Genomic DNA, 18,519 nt, shown 5'->3' with positions numbered 1-18,519 from the left:
CATGTATATTGATAGTGTTGTTCATATGCATTCACACTGATAGAACAATACACGTTCATGCATATAAAACGGAAGAAGTCTCACTACACTCTTAGAATGTCCTTTTCACATGATAGACCTACAGTTCTCCAAGATACCAAAATTAGGAGAAATTGGGTGAAGAGTGTATGGAATTTCTTTGTGTTATTTCTTATAACTTCATGTGCAATGGCTTAAGTACAACCAGTTAACATCAATAACTGTGTCCTCATTATTACCACGATGAGCTTTCTTAAGGATTTTCCTTTCATTTTATTGTGCTTTTTAGCTGAGTGCAAATACCAGTTCCAGGCTTGGGGAGAGTGTGACCTCAATACAGCCTTGAAGACCAGAACTGGCAGTCTGAAGAGAGCTCTGCACAACGCTGACTGTCAGAAAACTGTCACCATCTCCAAGCCCTGTGGCAAACTCACCAAGCCCAAGCCTCAAGGTAAGAAGCTGTCCTTCTGACAGTTTTAGTAGACTGATAGGCTCAGGCAAGCCCCAAAGATTCTCAAAGAGAAGATAAAGTGAGTTTGTTTAGGACAGTACTTGCATGATGCGCATTGGCTGAACACTGTTTCAGGAGGCAGTCTCTGAGTTCAGATGGAAGTTCTCTGCATATGGGAACAGGAATACAGTGAAATGCCTCAGCAAAACATGGCAGTTAAGATGGCTGTTCCTTGGATAATGTTTGTTATCCTAAAATTTAAATTGTTACAAGGTAAATAAACTTATGTAGCTCATAATGCAGATAACTTTAAACCAAACATCTCTCAGACTATTTACAATATAATTTTCACAGAATCAGGCACAATACAGTATGTATTTCTTATCCCCACTACATAAGATGGTAAGTTTTATATATTTTGTGCTTATTTCAGAGCTTTTACGTTCTCGAGGTATTTTAACTTTTCAAGCTCATTCATCACAGAAATATATATATATATATATATATATATATATATATATATGGAGAGAGAGAGAGAGAGAGAGAGAGAGAGAGAGAGAGAGAGAGAGAGGAAAGGAGGGAGGGAAAGAGAGACAGAGACAGAGACAGACACAGACACAGACACAGAGAGACAGAGAGAAAGAGACAGACACAGACACAGACACAGAGAGACAGAGAGAAAGAACTTGTTCCCAGAATGCTAGGCTCTGTATTCATGCTGGAGATGGTAAAGCAAGACCAACATAGCCATGCCAAGAGGTGGTAAATCCTTTCATTTCATGGGTATAATGGACTGATTTCTGTGTCTTCTAAATCTCTATTTTCAAGTCTAACCCCAACCGGTATCTCAGAATGTTACTATATTTACAAGTATGGACTTTCAAGAGATAACTAAGTTCAAATGAGGTCATAGGAGTGGGTCCAAATCCAATGATTGATTTTCTTATAAGAGGAGATTAGGAAACAGACACACACAAGAGGGAGGGTCATCTGAGGACACAGGAGGAGAAGTGCCAGCCACAGAGAGAAGTCTCACGAGAAATCAGGTCAGTCCAACACTTTGATCTCAGACTTACAGTCTCTAGAATTGTGAGGGAGTACATGACTATTATCTTAGCTGCCCGTGCTGTGGTTCTTTGTGTAGCTCCCCTTGACAATTCATGGCATAAACTTCAAGGAAATCCAAATTAAAATATCCCTTGACCTCTCCTTGTACTTGACCCTCAAAATAAACTTGAAAATGTATCCTGTCAGATTCATTGTAAGGAGAAATTCAGATGAATGCTGGTGGTTAGCCAAAATAAGAAAAAGAACACCCCCAGAAGCTGAGGATGGCTGGTGGTTCATACTGATGACAAGATGGGGTTTCTTCCATATGCCAAGTTTTTCATCTTTTGATGGAGTTGGCAATGGAAAGGTCCACCTCCAGTCTCAGGACGGCTGGGTACTGATGCTGGATCTGAGATTTTGGCTGCCTTCCCCGGGGAGCTTTACCAACTCTCTAAGTTTTACATATCTAGCCACAACTAGCTAAAAAGCAGGAACCATTTTCAGAAATGGAAGAGTTCATATATTCAGTCTTCAGATTGATTCATTTCAAAGCAGCAATTGAACCAGTGTGGCACCCATAGAGAACTGAAAGGGAGAACTTAAGGAATTCTCTATTCCCCAGCACAGTGATTCTCTGCATGGACTGTGTTCTAGAATTTTCCATGGGAACTTTGAAAATTCCCACTGCCCAGACTTTAATCAGACCCACCAGTTCACTATTAGTTTTATAAGGATGAATGATCCTTAGAAAATGTTGTTACAATGCCAAAATTGGAAACTGCTCCTGTTCTGGTTTGAAATTCCCTGTGATGAAGCATCCTTGTGACAGTGGAGGAGAGGAAATGCAGATTGATTAAAGAGGTGGAAAAGTCACAAGGAGCCCAGGGTGATGGTGAGGTTGATGAATATAAAAGCTGCAAAACAAAACAAAACAAAAATCAGCTTAACAGACTGGAACTGGAAAAGATAACAAAGGAGCTTCCATTTTAGTTGGACTGTTAGATATTTCGGTTATTTTCCATTTTATATTCTAGTGACAGTCAATGACTCGATACACCGGTTTCTCACATTCAGTTTTTTTTTTTTCTCTTTTCATTTTATTGAAAATAAAATGGCCCAAAATAAATGGCTGTCCTGGAACTCCCTTTGTAGACAAGGCTGGCCTCGAACTCAGAAATATGCCTGCCTCTGCTTCCAATGTGCTGGGATTAAAGGTGTGCACCACCACTGCCCGGCTCACTTTAACCTGATCTCAACCTCATCTCCCTCCTCAAATCCCAGTCCCTATCTCTCTCCTCTTCACCCCCCCTCTTTCCAGAAAAGAGGAGGCCTCCCATAGGCATATCAAGCCTCAGCAAGACTAAGCACATCCTTTTTCACTGTAACTAAACAAGGCAGCCCAATTAGGGGAAAGGGATTTAATACAAGCCAATCACATTCAGTTTTAATATGGTGATAAAAATGTCTCAAGTGCATCGATGTCCTATAAGGTTTATTCATAGTAAATAATGGAGTCTAATAACTAATTTAAAATGGATTGGCTGAGTGTATCTCATGTTCCAGAATTCCTTTTTAAGCATTTTATAGATCATAAGTCATCCAAATACAATCTTCTTGCCCCAATAGGCCCTTGTTAAAAGTAATTAATCTTTCCCATCCAAAACAGTGAAAAATTTCATAAATGTCATTTTGGCACTACAAAATCTGCACAAAGAATAAATATTACTGTACAAGATGAGCCGGGGAGATGTGTCAGACTGGAGATTTTTTTTAAAAAATGGAATACACAAACACATTCTTTGATGTGCTTTTCTTTGTTTAAATACAAGTCAACCAGTGTCACTTGGGAATTACATATTTTTATACTGTTTCCCAAATAATGGTACGTCGACACTGCGGCCTCCTTTTCTGTATTTTGAATCTTGAGAGAGCTCATTTTCTTCAGATGGTGGAAAAGCAGATGCTACTAAGTCAGACCATCCGTGGTCATTATCATGATTATTCTCCCTCCTGCACATCGACCTAGTACTGTACAAATACTATCTTATAAGGTCCCAGGCAGCATTATTAGAGAGGAGACAGACAGACACTAGTTAATATACTTTCCCAGTGGTGTATCTCTCAGGAATAACAGAGTCAAGATTTGGCAAGCTCTACATTTATTCTCCCTTTTTTACCCTGCTCCTACATTCCTGAAATCATGGTAATCTGAGCTCAGCTCTGGAGTTTAATTTTTCTTTGATCTAAGAGCGAGTGAGCTTTATAAAGCCCCCTGCCAGTGGGCTGAATGGGAGAAGATATCTGCCCCCTCCACATAGAGACATTATTTGTAAGAGTTCTGGAAGACATCAGGTTTAGGATGAATGTCAGGAGAATCAGGGCCTGGTCTATTTTGTTTTTTAGTATATCAGTTGTGCCCTGAGCAAGAAATGTAAGTAGTAGATGAGTAATAAATATGCACATGGTAAGTAAATGCTGAAGTGGAGAAGGCTCTGCTCATGAAGCCCTCCAGAGTGTTGTGGAAATATCAATATTTCTTTACCAAAGCACATTCTAAAATAGCATACTATAAATGACTGTTTTCCTTCACTCCACAAAGTATAAGTCATCAGTCTTTTCTCTTATCTTAATTTAGTCTGGGTAGATGGCAGGTAGACATAAGCATTTACTAGCTTTAACTGGGGACTGTGATAGGAGCCCCTTCCTTATTTAATCTGAATCTCAAAGCAACTCTGAGCAATAACATTTATTTATCCTAAGTGCTCTGAGACCGCACAGGTTCATCAGCTGTGCCAACAGCTCCATAGCTTTTAAACCACAGTTAGGTCACTTGGGTCATCCTTCAGATGGTATAGGAGATGCTGTCTCCTCTTCAGTTGCACCAAGCCAGTTCCCATCTTGTCAACTCATGAAACTTTTATCATGTGAGGTATTTTGCTTTCTGTCTACACTCATCAAATGGCAGAGGTGCTTCTGGGAAGTTGCCTATTATCTAATCTAGCTTCCATGTAACACATGACTACAGGAAAAAAAACTGAGGGCTCAGTCATGGCCATCCTGTCTGGCCATCCTGTCTGGAGTCTAACAGTAGAGCTGGAGTTGCAAGGTTTGCTCTTGTTTGTCTTCTGGACACATTTCCTTTTCTTTTTTCATGTGAGACCCACCGGAAAGGGATTACTAAAATAACTTTCAGACTTTGCAAAATAAATGGCATAAGATGTTGTGGTTTTGTGCAAAATTGGTGATCATTAAAACACATTTAATTATTTCAAATATTTGAGCCTCTGAGCTTATAGCCTCAGTCCCATCTCCCCTGTCGTTAGTTATGTCATTGAACACACAGTCAAGGTTTATCTGGTCTTGTTTTCATCTCTTTGTTTAGAGATCTCTTTTATTACTTTCTTATAGTTTAGTTCAGAAAATGCTCTTGGGTTAATATGAAGTCTATGTAATTAAATTTCAAAATGGAACATGGTTGTTGATAGGACTTTGAACACTCACTATTAAGCAGAGGAAAACTGGGCACTATCTTGGAGACTTGACCATTGTCAATAAGGTAAAAGTTTAGAATAGCTGATTAGAAAAGAAAAGAATATTTTGAGTTTCCATTTCCAATTAAACAATTGCAAAACTGCTAATTATCACATTCAGGCAAGAATTGCGTTAAAATTCATTCCAACTCATTCTGGCAACCCAGCCTCTTAAAATGTAGAAAGAATACTTGCTGCTGCTCTGTCAACATTATGCAAATCCCATCCTTCAGGCTCATCCCACAGTCTCAATGCCACAGGATATCTTCTCGAATCTCATTATTTACATATTCCCACATTTGCATGTGGGGAACTCAACCCAGGGAGAACTTCATTACAGCATATCCAGAAGAAGAGAGGACCAATAAGGGGACATAAATGGTAATAAACTGGGTGGCATTTTCCTAGGGGTCCATTTAGGCACTGTTGCTCTGAGGACCACAGAGGTAATCAGAACTTAGCTAATTATTACCAGGCTTGCAGCGAAGTCTCAGGGAATGAATGTATTGGAGACTACAGCTTTTATTTGTTTAGGAAAGAAAACCATTTTAATTAATGAAGTTTAATTTAATCAGGAAAACCCTGTATTTGCCAGTGATATTAGGTGCTTCAAGATCCACATCAGTTGGCTAAGCAGAAGGGAGATTTTTCAAGGGTATTATATAGTTCAAAGACTCTCCAGGAGACCAGTGGATCTGGCTTGGTTAATGCAAGGCCAGTACCAATGCAGCCAAAGGCAACAGACCCAGGGAAAGCATCAAACCACCCCACATGGGGTTGTTTTAGCAAAAGCCTTCTGCTAAAATTAACCCCTGGTCAGCACATACAGTGCAATGACTCAAAGCCTGAAAGCTCCTTCTTAGCTCTCTCATCAAACCAGACCCTTCCTTTTTCTGAGACTCTCCAATATCTTCAAATTTGGTCCCTGTTGTGAGTTACTCATAAACACCTACATATGTCACTTAAACACACTGGAGTCATAGATATTAGGCCTAACTCAGAATCTTGCTGCAAGGGAGTCTGGAAAATATTGTTGGCTATTCAGACTATACCTATTAATACAGGATGACCTATTAATACTTGCTGCAAGAATCTTGGATTAGTATTTAGTGGATTGATCTTTCAGAGTGGGCAGGAGTGTCACAATGTGTTGGAGTCTAGAATCCTTCTCTTCTTGCAGTAGAGGAGGTATTGTTGCCATTTCATGGAGACAGCAGTGCCTAGAGAGGTTTTATGCAAGACAATGGATATATTTACAATAGAGCTAAGCCTCTCTTTCTTGAAGCAATCATTGATTTTCTCTCATGGGACTAATTGAGTTGTATTAACAGTGGAAAAAAATGGAAATCAAAGGTCCCCCTTGCAGATGGCTCTGTAGAAAGAACCACAGCAAAGAACTCAGGATATTTTCTGAGTCTCGATTCTCAAGGCTCTCTTTAAACGATTGGCTCACTGTGGAATTAGAAAATGACCTTGGCAAGTAAGGGTTCTGGGAGGGATGATGATCCTACCATTTGCCTCATCTTTGTGAATGGTGCAGCCAGGAAACAGACATGATCCTTTAACTGGCACAGGCATGGCTGGGCTGGGGGCTGGAGCTTGTGTGGGTGCTCCAGGAAGCTGTGGGTTTTCTGTGGGTTGCAAATGACATCGATTATCGTTCTAGACTATTCTAATACTTTGAATTATGCCATATGCAGCAATTTCTTCTTGTTGCCTTTTAAATCAGATGCATCAGTAGTATCTTGAAATTCATTTAGGACTTGCTTATTTGGCAGGGTGGTCGTTGGCTTTTGAGTTTGTCTAGCGTTATGGGCTTGTCCAAAATTTTCCTGGGATGCTCCATGGTAGAAGTACAAGGTTAGATGTCTGTCCTGCAGGTGGTTGAGGAGATGAATGGAAGCTGGTCTGCCAGCTCTGCTGCACTCCACAATCTGCTGCCAGGTTCTTTTTGAATTTCTCTGCTCATGATAATGCCTATTCTCTCCCCGTAGGCCCCCCTCCCCCTCAGCTTCCAGCTCTCTCTAAAAGTTTTCCATCACCTTGCTCTGTCTGGGACAGCTGCCTAGGTTTCTCTTAGGTTTGATGATTCATCTTTATAGATCAAAAGAATAGCCACTGTCTAAAAGGCAGGCTCTGTTGTGCACAGTGTGCAGTTTTTGGCAGCTGACTATTGAATGGGGTAATGGGTCAGTAAAGTGATATTCCCAGCATCCTCCATGCTCTCTGCTCTAAATAGATTGCTTTAGTATGTTCTTTAGAAGATAAAAGAAGTTCCTCAACATCTTTTCCCATTTTATTTATTTATTGTTTTTGGAGGGGGATGTTGTCATCCAGCAGGAAAAGGAATAGCTTTCCTGAGCATACAGACTTTCTTAGGCTCTGGGAGTTTTAACATTGTGGAGAGAGTGTATAGTGTAGCCTCCATGCAGAATGACTCAAGGCCTGCCTCTACCACTTCCACTCTGCCTCCACTCTGACTAGAAAGCAAGATAATGAGGACCACAGTCCTCCCATTTGGGCAGCAGAAGAGGCAATATGGGGACTTCAGTTCTTCATGATCAGAGAGAAGCCCCCTTTCTCAGTTCAGTTCAGGCTCAGATTTTCATTTTGTTGCTATTCTTCTTATGGAAATCTTTGACGGCACTTAAACAGTTTTATTTCCTACTTATAATATTGTACTCAATGTAACACCTGGTTCTATTCCTTTCATGTTAAAGTGATATCTTTTGTCCTCCAAACGCTGACAGTAAATACCACAGCCTTGTTGTTAAGATGAAATGATGATATATTGTACATATATATCTATGAAATTCCAGAGCATAAGTGAAAATATTATTTAAAAAGAAAAAAATTGAAAATGAGGACCCTAGGTGATTTACTTGATAAATGTGCAATAATTTTGAGATGATTTTCCTGTTTTCTGTTGACATAGGTATTTTTGTGTATTTTTATTTATTTATTTATTTATTTATTTATTTATTTATTTATTTTAAAGCAAGGTCTCACTGTGTGCATCATACTGGCCTAGAACTCACTGTGTAGATCTGTTTGGCCCTGAGTTCACAATCCTCTTGCCTAACCCTCCTTAATGGTAGAATTACATGGCAGTGTACCACCATGGCCAACTTTATGGTGGGTACTTACATCAAAATCTCTGATGTAAGAAGACCTGTGGTGATTGCGGTAGTAACCGTAGCTATGAGTTGCTCATGCAGTTCATAGCGTAGTGTAGTGTGTACATGTGATACCACTGAAGAGACACAGAGTCCTAAAGTATATCCTGCAACTTCCAGGAGTACAGATGTGGAGGCCAAAGCTTTAGAAATGTTAGGTACTTAGGACAGGATCCCATCATAACAAGTAGAGCTGAGGACTTACACATGTGGCAGTCTGAGTCTTCATCTTTTGTGTTGCAAATGGCCCTTCCCTGTGTATATTCAATACAGATTCCATGATTCCTATCCAAAAATAGTGATGCATTCCAGACATATCCTAAATCTTTATCAGCCTTCACAAGAATCCTCCTGCCTGGACTTTTCCTGATCTTTGTTCCACACATCGTCCATGTGCTCTGCATCAATCTTCCAGACTGCAGGAGTCAGGAGAATGTGGCTTGACCAGAGTGAATGGATAAAAGAATGGGGGATTTATCCAGCTGTACCGTCTTGGTCTGGCTCACTTAGGCATGTTGTTCATGCACTGACTTCTACTCTCTGCTGACACATCACTGCTCAAAGCTCACCAGGAAGAAGAGTCTCTTGAGTGTTTAGGTCATGTCTTTACTCAATAAATTTTGGTCCTACTTGCACAGGGAGGCCTAAGAACGATGAACTATAAATGTCTGTGGTATTTACCCCACTCTAGGTCTGCTTTCATCTCCCTAGATAAATTCCACACTTGGGAGGCTCATTAGCTGTGCCCACAGAACACGGTATAAAAATTAGTATTAAGGAAGGCAGCACAATAGAACAATGTTCACAGTAAAAAACTTACTGTGCTGAGGATCCTAGGGTTATTCCCCCCCTGAAGGTTTTTACTTCTTCCTTCTAATTTCTGAATCAAGAATTAATTCTTGTGTTCTTTGTAGCTTATTGTCATTTCTTGAGTATCATAAAAGTAGTTTAATTCATTGGATATTTGTTACGTGACAGGTTTGTCTCCCTTAATCCTCACAACAGCTCAAAGATATTTTACTGTATTTTACCATCTAGGAGTTACAATTTGTTTAAGTTTATCCTGCCAATGAGTGGCTAAGCTTGAAACAAAAGTTGATATTTCTCCACCAAGAACTCCCGGAGGAATTTTTTTAAAATATAAGATTTTATAAAAATACAATCAATTATCTGTGTTTTGTTCTTGTTTTATGATAATTCCAAACAGTCAGACACATAGATATATTTGGAGCCATTTATGATTGAGTCCTATTAGACTATTCCTGGCTTAAAGTTTCTCCTTGCACAGTAATTGCATTGAAACCAGATGATAGCTTTTAGTACTGTATTTATCCAATTGGAAGCCTACAATGAGGAAGAGTAGATCAAGCTATGCTGCCATACCAGTGGCCTCCCAGGCAGAATCAGATCATCTCTGCTCTGCTTTGAGATCTGTGCAGGCTCTGTTGCCTGTCCAGGATGTGAGGCACAGCTGTCCTGGTAACAAGTGCTGTCAGAAGGGACTCATCCATACTCCCAGCAGTTCCACTCAGCTCTGCACTGATGCAAAGCTGGCGGGAGCCTATGGGGAAATCAAAGCAGACTGGCTGGTGTTCAGGACATAGAGGCAGTAAAAAGAAAGAGAATAAACAAAGGCTTTTTCTAGAAGAATAAGCATTGTTCATAGAAAAGCTCATCAGAAGCCCATCGTCTGGGAGCAGGTAAAAGTGTTCCTGCGGTATCCTGCTTACACACACAGAACACATATTAAAGTGTTCATAATATTCACTCTTATGAGATAATCTAAACCTATTTTCATTCTGGAGAAACATAGAAGCTCCTTCAGACTTTCATCCAGACACACAAGAATAATAAATTCAGCTGTGAAGGCTGTTGTCAAGGGAATGTGAAAGATTCAGGGAGAGCCACTGAGGTCCAGTCTTCGCTGTGCTACAGATGGGTACTGGAGTCTCATCTGCTCGGAATCAGGAGTGCCAGCATGGAGATAGCTGAACAAGACTAATGCTGTGTGTTTGTGTGACTATTATCACACACATTTCTGACATTTTCTAGTGTCAATAATGGAGAGTTAAATATGAAATAATAGATATGACTGTGATGTTTTCATACACACATGGCACTGTGATTTGCTTATTCCACCTGCGGTTACTCTCCGTTGTCACCTTCCCATCTCTTTCTTGTCACCTCCCGCCCTCAAATAGTCTCTCTTGTTTTCATGTCATATGTCATATGCCTACATATATAGATCTGGATTCTACATATGACAGAAAACATTCAGTAATTCCCATTCTCCCTTTCTGTATGCTTCTTTTTAGTTTAACGTGTGTATGTATGTATTTGCATATGTGTATGTGTGCATGTAATAGATGGAGGTTGAAATTAGGTGTCATTTTCATTAGCTTCTCTACCTTGCCTGTTGAGACAGGGTCTCTTGCTGAATCAGGATATTCAGTTAGGCTAGGCTGGATGGTCAGTGAGCCTCTGTTTTGCCTGTATCTCCTTCGTTACCTATGCTGGGGCTACAGACACACACTGCAGAGCCCATCCTTGTGAAACTCATCCAAGCTCAAGTCTTTGTACTCTTGCAACAAGCACTTTGCCTGTCGATCCATCTTTGCAGCATCAGCCTCTGTTATTCACAATACCAATTAGATATGTTTAAAATACCTTTTCTTCTGTAGGACAAATGATAGAAGCAAGAGGCATATATTTTCACCTTCTATAGCAGATGTTAAGGATATACATACATTAGCTGGTCTGACACTAATTCAGTGGTGTTTTTGTTTGCTAGAGCTACTGTAACAAAGCATTCCAGACTCAGTACCTTAAATAATATGCATGCATTACTTCATGTTTCTTGAGGCTAGACTTAGAAGAGCAATGTCTTTGTAGATTGATGTCTTCTGACACCTCTCCATTTGGCTTGTAGATAGATGCTATCCTCCTGTGTTCTCACTGTGCTTTTATTGTCTCTACTAATGACACCAGTTACCAGATTCAGGCTATGTTTTAATTGACTTAATTTTTCAAAGCCTCTGTCTCCAGATATATTGACCCCACGAGATACACAGATTAGAATTTTAGCATAGATTTAGGGTAACACATGTAGCCCATAATACTTCATTTCATTGATGTCTATAACTTTTTAAAATATAATTTATGTTTCTTCTCTCATATATTATATCTCGACCAGAATTTCCCCTCCCTCATCTGCTCCAAGTCCTCCTCCACTTTCCACCCCCATACACTCCTCCTTTTTTTCTATACAGAAAAGGAAAGGCCTCCATGGATATCAACCAAGCATGGAATATCAAGTTGCAGTTAAACTAGCCACCTCCCCTCATATTAAAGCTGAACAAGGCAACTCGGTAGGAGAAAAATGGTCCCAAAAGAAGACAACAGAGTGAGAAGCAGCCTCTGCTCCCAATGTTAGGAGTCCCCAAGAACACCAAGCTACATAACTGTAACATATATACAATGACCCAGGTTAGCTCCATGCAGGATCCCTGGTTGTCAACTCAGTCCCCATGAGCCCCTATTGTCCCAGCTTAGTTGATTCTGTGAGTTTTCTTGTGATGTCCTTTACCCCTCTGGCTCTCACAGTCCTTCCTCTCCCTCTTCCACAAGACACCATGTCTATAATTTTTTGACCCCAAGAAAAATCCATATGGAAGCAAGCAAGGACCAATTATTCAGGTTACACTTCAGTATGCGAAACTCTTCACATCCTAATCTTTAAACTTCTCATTTTGTAAATCATATCTTTTTCTCCACTGGTCATATATTAAAGTATTATCAGGTATGGCAGTAGAAAACTGTGATAGGCTAATTGGAAATGTGGCATTTCTACTATATCCCTTCAATATAATCGCCTACCATCTATAATAAGGCAAATGTTCTTCCTGGGTCCTCATTTCAGAAATAGGATATTAAATATTGACATGTCTTCCCTATTGTCTTGGGGTGGAAGAAATCAGTAGGGAAGACACTGCTGAGTGTAAGACCATGATGGTGGCCCACAGACTCTGAAAAGGAGAAAGCCAAGTATTTCTTTCTCATCTCTGTGAGTGAGTAGGTGTGGTTAAGATATAAGAATTATGCAAGTAAATTAGTGAAATAATAATTAAATGTGTCCATTTTCTACCTGGTATACACAACTGTCAAGCCAGTCAGTGTCCCTGATACACCAGTGTTTGCCTGAATTGTTTCTTGTATCAACTGTGCATAGAAAATGCGTTCTAAAATCACTGAGAAAGCAATGAAGGCCTCATCTGCCCCTTGCATCACCCCCAAAAGGCTGTGGGAAGTTGGGAGGGAAAAGAGACTGGGATGCTTGGAGAAGTGAATCTTAAATTGCACAAAGTAAACTTGGCTTACAATAGTTTATTTGTCACTATGATCAATTCCCACTATTTATTGCCATTTGCTTATTTGTTTACAATAGTTTACTGATAGGTGCATGGGTTCTTTTGGTTACCTAACCTCTTTATGGACTTTTATTAACTTGCCCCTATTTGGTTGCAATAAATAATCTTCCTGTATTGTACCATTCTGTACAATATTTAATGTCATACATTATTAATCAGATTAACATAGCACACATCATTTACTATATTACTTTAGAATAGTTTAATATCTAATAGATTTTAGTATTTAAAAATATTTATACTATTTAAGTTAAGTGGAAGTATGTTAAGATTTAATGAAAGCCATCATTTTGGAGAGCCGGGGCAACTAGAACTTGGATCAAGACAGAGAAAAGTGTCATGCATTCGGATGCCACAAATCTCAGTATCAGTTTTGAGATGCAGTGTGAGGAATCATACACTTCTCATGAATGAGGTAGCTCATTCTTAAGTGTCAGTGAGTTGTTTTAAATATTCCCACCAAGAATAGAAAGAATCTTGATGATAGGCCGGCTTCAGGATGCATTTACACTATGGTTTTTCTATATAGTGATAGGTTTCTGTTCCTTTGCTGAGTCCCTGTCATTTGCTGAACCATGTTCACAAAGCAAACCCAGTAGTCTCCAGAGCTCTTAATGGGCAGTATACAACTTTGGGTCTTTCAGTTTACCTCTTAGAAGGAGAGAATGACTTATTTTTATTCTTGACATTGGTTTATCCCACTGTTTTACTGAATCAAAGCTACTTAGCTCAAGCCAACAGGAAACAGGGGCTGATATTTGACATCATTTCCTCTCATAAGTTCCCTGTTAATGTTCTGTACACACAGCAGTCACATGAGATAGAAGAACCATATAGGATAGCTGATATTATCCCCTATTCATTCTTCTCATGGCTAGTCGTATGCAGTGTTCTATTGCATGATACCATGAGATATCATGATCACTGCAACTCTTATAAGGGAAAGCATTTATTTGAAGATTACTTAGAGTTCTGGAGATTTAGTTCACTGTCAGCATGCCAGGGAGAATGGCAGTGTGCAGGCAGACATGATGCTGGAGGAGCTGAGAGTTCTACAATCTGGATCTATATATTGTAGAAAGAAAGAGACACTAGACCTGGCTTGAGCATGTGAAACCCCAAAGTATATCCCCAGTGACACACTTTCTCCAGCAAGAACACACCTATTCCAACAAGGCTACATCTCCTAATCTCTGTGAAGCATCTCCACTCCCTAGTGACCAAGCATTCATATATATGAGCCAATGGGGGCCATTCCTATTAAAACCACCATATGGTCTTTCTTCTTTCCTGTCATTTTTTGCTAAGAAACTGAGACAAACCTGGTCCAGAATACTCAACACTCCCACTCAGTGGGAAAGTACTGGTTCTTAAAGTCTTTAAATGATTGCACTCTCTCAGGACTGCCTTCTGACCCCATTTTTCTCAGATTTCCCTCATACAGAAAACAGATTAGAAATGTATTCTGCCAACTACATAGCAGTTGTTCCTAAAGGACGGTGGAGAGAAGAGGAAGAGATGATTCATGTTCTTTGATTATTCCACTTTGAGAAACAAATTCACTGTGATAGGATGCCATAGATATCATTGATAAGAACTCAGACAAAAATTTAAATGCACCTTGATTTGAAGGCAAAAATAACAAAATATAACAGCAATCCAAATGAACTAAAAAAGAAGAAATGTTTAAGAAATGGGATACTTCATTTTATGGGATTCATACTACTTGGTTATATTTTAGAGTTTATACAAGTGGTAAGGAAAGTAGATTCAATAGATATTTCTAGATTGATTTATTTTTCTTGTATGTCTATGAGCATTTTATCTACATGTATTTCTGTGAACCATGCACGTGTCTGGTGATCACAGTGGTCAGAAGAGGGCATCAGATCCCCTGGAACTGGAGTTATGGACGGTTGTGAACTACTATCTGGGTGCTGAGAACTGAACCTATAACCACTGCAAGAGCAGCAAATACTTTAACCACTGAACCATGTTTCTAGTACTCAACAGTTTTTAGCACATTCCTAATAAAAGCAATAGGAAGAACTATAAATAGAACTTACCAATAATCGTGTATCCATATTGTAAAATAATGGACAATTTCTGCCAACATGTTAATGCTTCTATAATGCTTATATGCACTCATGTTTCAAAACAGAAAAATTATTAATATTTCTAAGAATGGTGAAACAACCCAGATAGAAGTAATTATTTTTTCTCATATTCCTAGTATACATAAACAATTTTTTCTTAGTAATGTATTTTCCTGGTGGATATTCTCTCTTTTATAACACAGGAGTCTGTTATGTATTTGCAGCAAACTAGCAAGAAAAATCAGCCTTAGGGTCTTTAAAACAATGGCATGATCATTAACATAAATGATGCCTTTACAATACTTTGAAAGATACACATAGAGCTATCCTGAAAACAGTATTTAAAAAAAAATTTTGTAATATCAATTCTTTGAAAACACAGTTGTGTTCCTCTATTGCATATGAAGATCTCAAGCTACATCTGATCTATAGTCGAGATAGCATGCACATTTATTTCTCGTTGACAAAAAAAGAATATTTTGGAGGCAGTTGTAGTGAATTGGGATCGTAGAGGTCATCATCCCATTCAGTACTCCCAATAGTTCTCAGTGAGGAGGCAGGTTTTATTTTTGGCAATAGGCAGGAAACAGATGCAGATTGACTGATTTCCCTGACACAGGGCTGATGGACATCAGGCATTGACATGAACCAGTGCTGTAAGATAGCACTTGCTTTTTAGTGTGCTCTTAACAAAAGACTCTGTTTCTGCATGAAAAGAAGAAGAAGAAAAGAAAAAGCAGCCCAGGATGTGTTGTGATATAGCTGATATTAATCCCTCCCCATTCGTCTCATTTCCCTAGTATTTCCTATTGGTATTTGCTAATAGGACTGCTTTGCAGTAATTCCATTGGTTCAGATACCATAAAAAATGATAGGGTTTATATTTATGATTCATAGCAGTAGGAGGTGTTTAACATCTTACAATTTTGTTGGAAGGTCTTAGGACTTTATAAGCATTCCCAATTCATTGTAAATACAATGGCATCTCTAATCAAATCGTGCAAACATTAGCTCTTTTACAGAGCCACTATCACCTTGCATCTGTATCCCAACTAAGAACACTATCCTCTATGAACTTAATCATCAGCTAAGGGATGGATGGAGGTTTGCAATCCCAGGGAACTAAAATATCAGGGTGTAGCTGATGTGTGCCTGTTTTTGTATTGTCTACACAAGCCCATATTTCATTTAAAATACATGGAGCAGAGATGTCCCTTAGGCATCACTGAAGAGATAAAACATGTCATTCATCTAGCAGGTAGCCCTTCCTCTCACATCTTCCACAGTTGCTCATTTCCTTGCAAGCATCTCTGCCTCACAGTCTCAGTTCAGGTGGGGAAAAGCAATGAGGAGTCTGGGGTATGAATTAACATTTGGCATGCTGTAGCAACTCGATTCTGTTCAGTGTGCACTAAGGTACCCTACTGTTGGACATCAATGTCTGGATCCTTCTGGCTTTTAGTGCTCTGTCGCGTAGCCACTGTGTGAACATTGTGAAGCAATGAGTTGTGGACCTCATGTGCCCCAATCCTTTTTCTTATGGTGGTCATCTTGCAAGACTACTGAAATGAAATGGGCTTTACCCACAGAGTGTATTCAGGGCTTTCTCTAAGAAAACAATGTTAACCTTCTGAATGTGACCCTCAATGTTCTCATATCAGGAAAAGAGAGACAGAAAGAAGACTGAATAGAAAAAAAAAGATGGAGTCATTTGGCACAAATCCTCATGGGTTAGTGGATTTAGTACAGAACAGGTTGATACCTTCCATGAGTTTACCCAACTCTGTATGACCCTCTAAACAGAGCTCCATCAGACCACACTCTGAACCATACAGTGTGTGTATGGTTCATACACATACAGGACCACCTGAATGCATTATTCGTGGGTGAGACCCAGACTGGAAGCACTTTGGAACTCTTTGCCAGAAGGAAAGAAACAAGTGAATGCTAATGACTCTTTCAGTTAGAGGGACTGTGAGAAGCAATGGAACTAAGCAGGGATCCAGAAGCCTTCCATCAAGCAGAGGCCGGGTTTATTCCCAAGTGAGGCCAGTCTGCTGCATACTTTTCTAAGAGGACCCTCACACGGTGTTTGACATTCCAAATCGAGAGAGACAGCAAGATAAGATGCCTGTTTAGCTATGCACATAGGTGGGCTGTGATTTTGCTTATCCTTATAGATACTTCTCTAGTTCATAGGTGTGCTCACGCTCACACACACTGGAAACTTATCAAGAGCAAACGCTGTCTGTGGACCTTGGCCAACTATAAGAAAAATGGCTTTCCTTTCATATTGATTAGTACCTTAACACTATTTTCTTCTCTCTCTCTCTCTCTCTCTCTCTCTCTCTCTCTCTCTCTCTCTCTTAAATTGCAGCGGAATCAAAGAAGAAGAAAAAGGAAGGCAAGAAACAGGAGAAGATGCTGGATTAAAAGACGCCACCTTCTGTGGACCGGGAAAAGAACATCAGTTAACTATTACATTTATACCTACTGTAGGCTTTTTATTCAACAGTTATCTGTAGCTTAAGTACATGATAGGCAAAAACAAAGAGAAAAAATGTTTTTGTAGTAGCAGTTTTTTTTTAAATGTATACCATAGTACCATAGGGGTTTATAATAAAGGACTGTAATACTATTTAGGAAGTTGAGATGTAGTCCATGATAGGAGGTAGGATTGAGGTAAGTTTTTTGTTTGTTTTGTTTTGGTTTGGTTTGTTTTTTTGAAGTTATGTGATATTTCACATTTAAATCTTTTTTTTTTTACATTTTTTCCCTTGTGCATCAATTTAAATGTTACAACCATGTAAACTACTTCTCTCGTTAGATAGAATTTCACCTAGACTTTTTTTCCAAATTCAGAAAAAAATTACACACTAAATAAAGCAGCAATAAAATATAATCATGCTATTAGAAAGAAACGCATTGTTTTCTGCCAGGGGATGTTTTCCTTGAGAGTTAGCGAATTGAGAGACAGAGAGAGGCAGGGCAATGATGTAGTGAAATGTTGATCTTTGTTTTTTTTTTTAAGAAAAGGATTAAAACATGAAATGCTTTCACTTTGGCAGAAAGACATTTGTTTTCTTGATGAAATTATTTTTACATCTGAGGAAAAAAATCTAGGAAAATAAATCAAAGTGATGCTGAATCAAACATGCTTTGTGTGCAATAATTTCATATTGTAATTCTCCTTTACCAGCCGTGCTGGGAAAGTCCGTCATGCAGGCCAGTTAAATTCCTCATGGACATAAGTATTACTCAAATGTTTTTCCTCCTTTTTCCTTTTCTTTTGTGTTTTGGTAACTCATACAGGCTGAGCAGCCCTAAACACAAAATCTGACATGTTCCAAAGCCCAGACAGTTTTGTGCTCAGACTTGACCTCACACGTGGAAAATTCTACCCTCGATCCCAGGGAGACTCAGAGTCAAAATGCAGGTACATAAGATTATACTGCAAAACATGCCTGGAATTGTGTGTGCAAGGTGTACAAGAATCAAATCAAGTCAATGTTTAGTATCAGATCCCATTCCTGAGACACCTCGTTGTGTGCAGATGAATTAAAATAAAATCAAATCTTGATATACCTCATTCCAAGCATTACAGATAAGGACTCTAGACTTGCATTGCTATTGACTATTTCATTATGGAATTCCACACATTTCAATTAGTCTAGTGTTTAATGCTTGCAGGAAAGAGTTCATCACTTTGACGAGTTTGGGCTGGCATTGACACAAAATAAATCAAGATCATAGGAACAAAATACAAATTGA

The 18,519-nt window shown here is 39.1% G+C and overlaps 1 protein-coding gene across 1 annotated transcript in view; it reads left to right on the top strand.

Moving 5' to 3' along the window:
* Ptn (pleiotrophin) overlaps positions 1–17,901 on the top strand; it is an 86,663-nt gene extending 68,762 nt beyond the window's left edge. Inside the window, exons 4-5 of the mRNA XM_028768446.1 lie at positions 308–469; positions 17,126–17,901. Of these exons, the coding sequence (XP_028624279.1) occupies positions 308–469; positions 17,126–17,181 (218 nt within the window). The 3' untranslated portion in view covers positions 17,182–17,901. The remainder of the gene's footprint in view (positions 1–307; positions 470–17,125) is intronic.
* The last annotated feature ends 618 nt before the right edge of the window (positions 17,902–18,519 follow it).

The sequence above is a fragment of the Grammomys surdaster genome, unplaced genomic scaffold (assembly GCF_004785775.1).
Source record: "Grammomys surdaster isolate TR1022 unplaced genomic scaffold, NIH_TR_1.0 186, whole genome shotgun sequence".
Lineage (NCBI taxonomy): Eukaryota > Metazoa > Chordata > Mammalia > Rodentia > Muridae > Grammomys > Grammomys surdaster.
Note: the sequence above shows the minus strand (reverse complement) of the source record. Positions and strands in the feature narration are given on the sequence as shown.